The sequence below is a fragment of the Eucalyptus grandis genome, chromosome 5 (genome assembly GCF_016545825.1).
Source record: "Eucalyptus grandis isolate ANBG69807.140 chromosome 5, ASM1654582v1, whole genome shotgun sequence".
Lineage (NCBI taxonomy): Eukaryota > Viridiplantae > Streptophyta > Magnoliopsida > Myrtales > Myrtaceae > Eucalyptus > Eucalyptus grandis.
The window spans coordinates 11492324-11500754 of NC_052616.1; the positions used below are offsets into that span (position 1 = coordinate 11492324).

Here is an 8431-nt window from a genome sequence, read left to right on the forward strand (position 1 = left end):
GAGAAAGATCATCAACCAGACAAATCAACAAGTAACTGGAAGCATAAGTCCAGTCATCCCAAAGATCTTATAATCGGCGAAATTAATGAAGGAATTCGCACCAGATCCAAAAGGCGAGAAGAGTCTAGTGTCTTTGTGGCTCGTTTTGAAATTGAACCAAAGAGCATAAAGAAGCTTTATCGATGAAAGCTGGATTGAAGCTATGCAAGAAGAGCTCGAGACGGTTCAACATTAATGATGTCTGGGAATTGACATCCAAACCAAAAGGAAAACTATTATTGGAGCTAAATGGGTGTTCAAAAACAAGATGAATGAGAAAGGAAAAGTCGTACGAAACAAAGCAAGACTCGTGGCCAAGGGATATACGCAAGAAGAAGGAATAGACTATGATGAGACTTACGTTCCAGTAGCAAGGTTAGAAGCTATTCGACTATTACTTATGTTTGCTTGTTATAAGAATTTCAGGTTATTCCAAATGGACATCAAAAGTGCCTTCCTAAATGGATTTATCCATGAGGAAGTATATGTGGAACAACCACCGGGGTTTGAAGACCCAAAGAAACCGGACTCGGTCTTGGTGAAAAAAAAGGCTTTGTATGGTTTAAAGCAAGTACCTCGGGCTTGGTACGACAGATTAAGTAAGGTCTTAATACAAAATGGTTTTGTCAAAGGTAAAGTAGATACGACTTTATTTATCAAAAAGGAAAACAAAAGTTTCTTACTTGTTCAAATATATGTGGATGACATTATTTTTGGATCCTCTAATGAAAATCTGTGCAAGAAATTTTCTAAGTCTATGCGGGATGAGTTTGAAATGAGTATGATGGGAGAGTTAACATTCTTTCTTGGTCTTCAAGTAAAATAATTGAAGGAAGGAACTTTTATTTATCAAGAAAAATATGTTAATGATCTTGTCAAAAGGTTTGACTGGAAAAGTGCAAAAAGACCGACATACCAATGTCAAGTTCTTTAAAGATAGACAAAGATGAAGAATGGAAGAAAGTTGATCAAAAGCTGTACAAGAGCATCATTGGTTCACTTCTTTATCTTACTACTTCTAGACCTGACATTTTGTTGAGTGTTTGCATCTGTGCTAGGTTTCAATCAGATCCTAGAGAATCCCATCTCAGTGCTGCGAAACGCATCATTAAATACGTTGCTTCATCATCAAGCATCGATCAAATTTATGCCTTGGGATGCGAGGTTCAAAACTTGAAAATGAAGGTCAAGCTTCTTCCTGTTCATTGAATGATAAGATGCAAGCCCTCTCTGTTCAGAATCAGGCCAATGCCAAGAGTGAGGAGATTGCACAACTAAAGGAAGACTTTAAAAATTTGGAAGGCATCGTTCGAGTCTATGGAAGATTTCTAGTTTGTCCACATTCCCAAGGAATCTTGACTTCATCTCATCCTTTTTAATGATGACAAAAAGGGGGAGAGATGCAAGATTTGAACAAAAATTTTCAATCATTATCTTTTTAACTGTTTGTTGGATTGTTTTGTTGTTTAAACTCTGTTTGACTTTGTTTTGTGTCTGGATGAGAACTGAACTAGACTTGGACTTGACTGCTTCTATTAACTAGTATTGATATCTTATGGATGGCTTTATCATATACTAGACTAACCTATTTTCTGTGGTTACAGATTCTAGTGTTATTCTTTTAGCCATTTATCTCTATAAGATATGCATATGTATTTGAGAAATGTTTTGCAGGTCAAAGTTATCCAAATCTGCAGGAAAGTTTTGTCACCATCAAAAAGGGGAGATTGTTGGAGAAATCTTCTTGAAGTGTTTTGAAGTTGACAAAACGTTTCTATCGATCTAGTCTAAAGGCTTGCAGACTCTGTTATTTAAAGTCTGAAGACCTCCGGACTACCAGACTTAAGACTCAAAGTCTATCCTCATTGACAGTCTCTAATCCGTTGAAGAAATGTTATCTAGAACTAGATGTTTTCGTTAAGGATTAACCTTATCAACTGGAGAAGATCTCGTGGCTGGAGAAGACATAACGGAGTCCTTTGATTGATCGAAGATTGACTCGATAATTGAAGATCCAGTGATTGTCTAAATATTATTGGAATGTTCTACTTATGGAAACCGAGATCCTGATTGTATGGGCGAACAGGATTGATGGGCTATCAACATGTTCCTTTAATAGCTTGAACGATCTTCCTAATTGATTCCGTCCAACGGGTAGATTGAAGGAATTCCTTTGGTAAGTGCCAACGGGTATGATGGCATAAAGGAGTATATAAGGAAGACGGTCTTAGTTGTTCAAGGGCTGCGCGATAGAAGAATTCCAAAGCCTGAAGCTCCTTTTTGTTTAGACAATTCCTTTGAGCGAATACTTGTATACAAAAGAGAGTCTATATTTGTGAGAAATCTTGAGGAGGTGTGGTAGAACATCTACACTTTGTGGAATCAAGGCAAAGCTGTGCTGTAACTTCTCTTTTGTTCATAGTGGAATCCAGCCAATAAGCTGTCAGTGAAGAAGAGTGGACGTAGGCTTGATATAAGCCGAACCACTATAAACCGCGTGTTCAATTTTCTTTTCTCTCAGTCTTACTTTGATTATCGTTTGTCTAAAATCCATCAACTGTCTAGTATTGTGCGATTGTTGAAGAAAAATCTTTTATATACCTATTCACCCCCCTCTAGGTACTCATACTAGCAATATCATAAACCCTAAGCAATTCCTTGTTCTCTCTCGTCTCCAACCTGCCATCACAAAAATGGCTTCACCACCACCTTCTCCATCTTCTCTAGGACTACTGGCCATGAAACGCCATGAGCCAGAGCTGATCTCCCCAGCAGGAGCGACGCCACACGAGCTCAAACCCCTCTCGGACCTGGATGGCCAGGAGTGGCTTCGTTTTGTGCTTCCCTTACTTCTCTTCTACCCTAACAGCCCCTCAATGGAAGACCAAGAAGACCTGGCGAGAGTCGTCAAGGGAGCGCTCGCGAAGGCGCTCGTGTACTATTATCCATTGGCCGGGCGGATCCGGGAAGGGCCAGACCATAAGCTCGTGGTGGACTGTACGGGCGAAGGGATTCTGTTTGTGGAGGCTGATGCCGATGTCAGCCTTGAGGAGCTCGGCGACTCCATGCGGCCGCCATGTGGCTTCTTAGACGAGGTGTTGTGCGATGTGGCCGGGTCGGGCGACATCATTGGGTGCCCTCTGTTGTCCGTCCAAGTAAGTATTTCGTGACAAGTCCAACATTCAGTCGTGTTGCAACATGCAACTTGGATAAGGCGTGACGCTATCGATAAGCGTATCGCGTCCAGATTTTGTAAGACGGCAGAATTTCAAGAGATCAAGTATAAAATTCTTCTGTAGAGACATGCCCTCTTTACTCCGATTATTTAACCTTTACCTTCCAGGTTTTCTTACGAGTTCCTTCTTTCCGGTAGGTGACTCGCTTGAGATGCGGGGGCTTCATCCTCGGAATCCGACTCAATCACACAGTCAGCGATATCTTCGGACTTAAACAGTTCCTAGAGGCAGCTGCGGAACTAGCCCGAGGCGCACATGTGCCGTCGCGGCTACCTGTTTGGCAGAGAGAGATCCTCAACGCGCGAGACCCGCCGCGAGTGACATGCACACACCATGAGTTCGAGGACATTGTCATCGACACCGGAAGTGCGGCCACAATGTCGGACCCCAAGAACATGGCCCACAGATCGTTCTTTTTCGGCCCGCGGGAAGTGGCATCGATCAAGAAACGCCTCCCTCACCATCTAGTCTCAAGATCCTCCACCTACGAGTTACTCACGGCATGCCTTTGGAAGTGCCGCACGATTGCACTTGAGATCAAGCCGGACGAAGTAGTCCGCCTCTCATGCGTGATCAATGCGCGAGGCCTCGGCATGCCTCGTGGTTATTATGGGAGCACTTCAGTGATCGCAATGGTACTCTCAAAGGCGGGCCATCTGTGTACTAGTCCACTAGGGTATGCCGTCGAGCTAGTGAAGAAAGCGAAGGAGATGGTGAGCGAAGAATACGTAAGGTCCTCTATCGATGCGTCAGTAATCAAGGGAAGGCCGAAGCACATGACTGTTCGGAACTATGCGGTTAGCAACACGACCAAGGTCGGGTTCGAAGAGGCTGATTTCGGGTGGGGGACGCTGGTGCACGGCAGTGTCGCCAGCGCTTTTCCATGGATAAGCAGTTACGTGAAGTAAAAAACAAGAAAGGGAGAGGAGGGGATTGTGGTGCCGATGATGTTGCCGGAGAGAGCTATGCAAAGGTTTCAAGAAGCGTTGGCGAAAATGATTGACGAAGGGACGGCGGCTGACGATCATTGTGGTGGGGATTCGACTACGATTAGATCAAAACTCTAGGAGGATTATTAAACAATACATTTTCTGAGGTCTCCCAATCGCATGTAACGATGCTCTTTTTATTTAATAAAATGTATCCCTATGGAATCTACCTCCTAGTCATGGAATTTGAAGTAACTGTCGTTGACTTTAGGAGTGCGACTTAACGATGTTGAAAGAAATTATTGTCCACCCCCATATCGCCGGCTGCAACTAATAATTATCGGGGTGTGGTTAATACTCCTCGTGACCAGAAGTGTGGAGGTTCCGTTCCAAGTGAATGGGCAGAGACTTGGGGCCATCTCGATAGGGATTGTAAAGGGCCATGCCCTTAGTCCGCCAAAGGGTTTTTATAGTTTGGGCCCACGTGGCTTACGGCTTTTTTTGGCTCCTAGGTTTTTCTTGACACTTTTATATAATCTCTTTCTCTTACAAATTGATAGTTGTAACAGAGATGTGGGATGTGTTAATTATGAGAAAGATACCAAAACAATCCTAAATATATTGCATTAGTACCGATTTAATGCTAAATCTTTCAATTGAACCAATTCAGTCTTAAAATTTTTTACATTGGTATTAATTAAGTCCATCTGATCAATTTTAGCAAACCGGCATTGATGTGAACGCCGTCCAGTGGCCAAAAGCTGACATGTTAGCTCACTGTGCGCTGCTTTGTTCTCCGATCCCCCGTGCCTTCTTGTCCGATAGCAGGGGCTGAGATGATGCAGGGAGTATGTGTGTTTTTTCGAATGAACAGATCCCCTACAGGAAGATTTCCCTAAAGTGATCGAGGAATACTGGATTGAGCAATTTACTGGGCTTAATCTAGAAGGATCTGAGTCAAGATGTCTCATGAAAAATGTTCATTTTTGTGTCCTTTATAACATATTCAAATTTTAGAATTTTCTAAATTCTTTTGATTAGGTTTTTGGATTTAAACTTAGAGACGCGCGAGTGGACTGTTTCTGCTAATTAGGACCGGTTGTGATTTTGTGATGGTTCTTAATGCTGCGATTGTTGATCAATGCCTATTTGGTGATGTGGTTGACTAGTGATATGCTTGGAATTTGTGTGTGATGAGATGTAAGTGGTTGCGCTATAGTGATGGTTTATGGTCATGGCAAAGGATGGCTATTGAAGGGTGATATGTGTTGTATTGAGGAAACCGAATGGGTTGTGAACAGGTAAAAGACTAAGTGCTACACGATAACTAAATTTCATGTGAGCCACCTCTAGAACCTTGTACCATTGCTTATTGTAGTCAAGGGCTAAGTGCTACATGATGACTTGAGTCACATGGGAGCCACCTCTTGAGTTTTGCACTACTGTCATGTATAGTCGAGAGCTAAGTGCTACACGATAACGTAACTTCATGAAAATCACCTCTAAAGCCTTGTACTATTATTATTTGTGAAAAATGACTAAGTGCTATGCGACAAAGAAATTTCGTGTGAATTACCTCTAGAGCCTTGAACTATTGCTTATTGTGGTCAGGACTAAGTACCACACAATAACGTAACTTCGTGGGGGCCACCTCTAGAACCTTGAGTTTAAATATCGAGTTTGATTATTGAGAGTGAATATCATGTGTGGATTGAACCAGCGATATGAGACATCCATGCCTGATTATGGGACGAAATTATGTGACACGGAATGGGACGTGTCATAAAAATTTGCCCTTATAATCGGGACCTTGTGAATATTTGATGAGTGAAATGATAGGTTCTAGTAATTGAATGCATTTATTGTATGCATATGTTTTATGAGATGCACTAATGTGCAAAATGGTGCTGAGGTGAGGTAAGTTCGGAGTGGCGTATGTTTAGGATGCCTTTGAGAGAATTCTCGTCTAATTGGGATTTAGGGTGTTGACTCACTGAGATTTATTCTCACCCCATCGTGGTTTACAATTTTTTAGGTCCTTAGTCTGGAGATACCGAAGGGTGTCATGGAGAATTCCGAGCCAGAGTCAAAGAGATCCGGAGTATAGTTTGTCTTGTAGTTCTTTTGGGGCAGACCTATGGTGTATAGACTTGTAGGACTAACTTGGCTTGTATTTAAAGTGTGTTTGGTGAAATTTGGTTGTCTTGCTTTTCTATCACATGTTTGTTGTTATCCGGGTATATGTTTAAATTTCACTTCCGCATGTGCATAAAAAGAAAATGGTCGGCGACGCATCTAAGAATATCGCAATTTAGTTGATTGCCGAGGGATGTGCGCGTGCCTGGGGTTCGAGGCGTGACACTGGCGAGACCTTTGGGCCTTGCCTACCGTCCCGCCAACTTTGGGTGATGCGGCCATCACCCAAATCTAGCGAGGGTTTCGACTCTTGCCAAGCCCTTGTTGGCCAAAACTTTTTTTTTTGATCGAATTGAATGCAAAAACTTATAAAAAAAATAATATCATTAAAAAAAAAATATCAACGTCAACGTTGGCTGTATCACATAGTATAGTCAATATCTACATCAACGATTTCTAGCCAAAATTATCATGAATGCCTCAATTAGCAAAATGTAAAAATATTTAGGACTAAATTGATACAATTAAAAGTTTAGGACTAAATAAATTTTAAAAAAATTCAGTACTTTTCTCATCATAACTTAGTCATGTTGCGATACGTTACTTGTTTAAAGCATTGCACTATTTGGAAACACATCATGCGTAGATATTGTAAATTGATAGAATTTCAATATTATATATAGAGAGACAGAGACAGAGACAAAGACAGACAACGTGCCCTCTTGATCCGATTAATTCAACTTGTAGCTTTCTGGGTTTCTCACGAGTTCCTTGTTTTATGGTAGGTGACCCGTTTGAAATGTGGGGCCTTCATCCTCGGAATCCGACTCAATCACGCAATTAGCAACTCCCTCGGCCTGAAACAATTCCTAGAGGCAGCTACGGAACTCGCACGAGGCGCTGGTGCGCCGTCTCAGCTGCCAGTTTGGCGGAGAGAGATCCTTAAGGCGCGAGACCCGCCGCGGGTGACGTGCACGCACCCTGAGTTCGAGGACACCGTCGACGCTGGAAGTGCGGTCGCAATGTCAGACCCCACCAACATGGCGCACGGGTCATTCTTTTTCGGCCCGTGGGAAGTGGCGTCGATCAAGCAACACCTCCCTCACCACCTAGTCCCGAAATGCTCCACGTTCGAGCTACTCACGGCGTGTCTATGGAAGTGCCGCACGATCGCGCTTGAAGTCGAGCCGGACAACGTCGTCCGCCTCTCGTGCGTGATCAATGCACGAGGCCTCGATGTGCCTCGTGGTTATTATGGGAGCACGTCGGTGAAGGCAACTGTACTTTCAAAGGCGGGCCATCTGTGTACTAGTCCGCTGGGGTACGCAGTCGAGTTAGTGAGGAAGGCCAAGGAGAAGGTAAGTGAAGAATACATAAGGTTCTCTATCGATGCGTCGGTAGTCAAGGGAGGACCAAAGCACACAACCATTTGGGACTACGTGGTCGCCGACACAACCAAGGTTGGGTTCGAAGCGGTTGATTTCGAATGGGGGAAGCCCGTGTACGCCAGTGTCGCTGGTGCAATTCCTTTGACAATCATCTATGTGAAATACAAACTGAGAGTGTGAGAGGAGGGGATCGTGGCAGCGATAATATTGCCGGAGAGAGCAATGCGAAGGTTTCAGGAAGAGTTGGAGAAAATTGACCGATAAAGGGACGATTAGTGAAGATCAATATGGTGTGGATTTAAGTCCGATTAGATCGAAACTCTAGAAGGATTGTTTGACGAATCGTCACGTCGACACGGTGTGTCGGCTGGGTTTCCATGTGAAGATTAACCATAGACTCAATCTCGACAAAAAATTACTGAAAAGAATCATAATCTATTGTACGGATGAATTCAGTCTTCAAACTTTTGATTTAATCAATTTAGTTATAAACATTTCGACAATTTGTCAATATAGTTCTTCGAGCTAATATTTGTTGGAAATCATGAATGTGAATAACGGTCATCCTAGTGGCATCCCATGGACAATAATTACAATTTCTAAATATTTTTTTTTATCTTTAACTCTCTTTTTTTCATTATGGCCAGGTGAGGCAACCTTCACCAACCACTAGACAAGGGCCTCCAAGCCCTCATTGGTTGTT

The 8431-nt window shown here is 42.8% G+C and overlaps 2 protein-coding genes across 2 annotated transcripts; both read left to right on the forward strand.

The window, feature by feature from the left end:
- Positions 1 to 2729: 2729 nt before the first annotated feature.
- On the forward strand, positions 2730 to 4433 carry LOC108959486 (alcohol acyl transferase 1 allele GSa-like). The gene is made up of 2 exons (XM_018873186.2): positions 2730 to 3194; positions 3413 to 4433. The coding sequence occupies exons 1-2, from the start codon at positions 2733 to 2735 to the stop codon at positions 4181 to 4183; spliced, it is 1233 nt and encodes a 410-aa protein (XP_018728731.2). The 5' UTR covers positions 2730 to 2732; the 3' UTR covers positions 4184 to 4433.
- Positions 4434 to 6269: 1836 nt separating this feature from the next.
- LOC104446198 (alcohol acyl transferase 1 allele GSd) lies at positions 6270 to 7908 on the forward strand. The gene is made up of 2 exons (XM_039313316.1): positions 6270 to 6305; positions 7126 to 7908. Exons 1-2 carry the CDS (start codon positions 6270 to 6272, stop codon positions 7906 to 7908), a joined length of 819 nt encoding a protein of 272 aa, XP_039169250.1.
- Positions 7909 to 8431: the final 523 nt, after the last annotated feature.

Excerpts from the sequence above, each read along its gene's own strand:
- LOC108959486 (XM_018873186.2), top strand. The coding sequence starts at position 2,733 with ATGGCTTCACCACCACCTTCTCCATCTTCTCTAGGACTACTGGCCATG. Across the intron at positions 3,195-3,412 it reads GCCCTCTGTTGTCCGTCCAA|GTGACTCGCTTGAGATGCGG; the intron begins GTAAGTATTTCG and ends TCTTTCCGGTAG.
- LOC104446198 (XM_039313316.1), top strand. The coding sequence starts at position 6,270 with ATGGAGAATTCCGAGCCAGAGTCAAAGAGATCCGGA. Across the intron at positions 6,306-7,125 it reads CAGAGTCAAAGAGATCCGGA|GTGACCCGTTTGAAATGTGG; the intron begins GTATAGTTTGTC and ends GTTTTATGGTAG.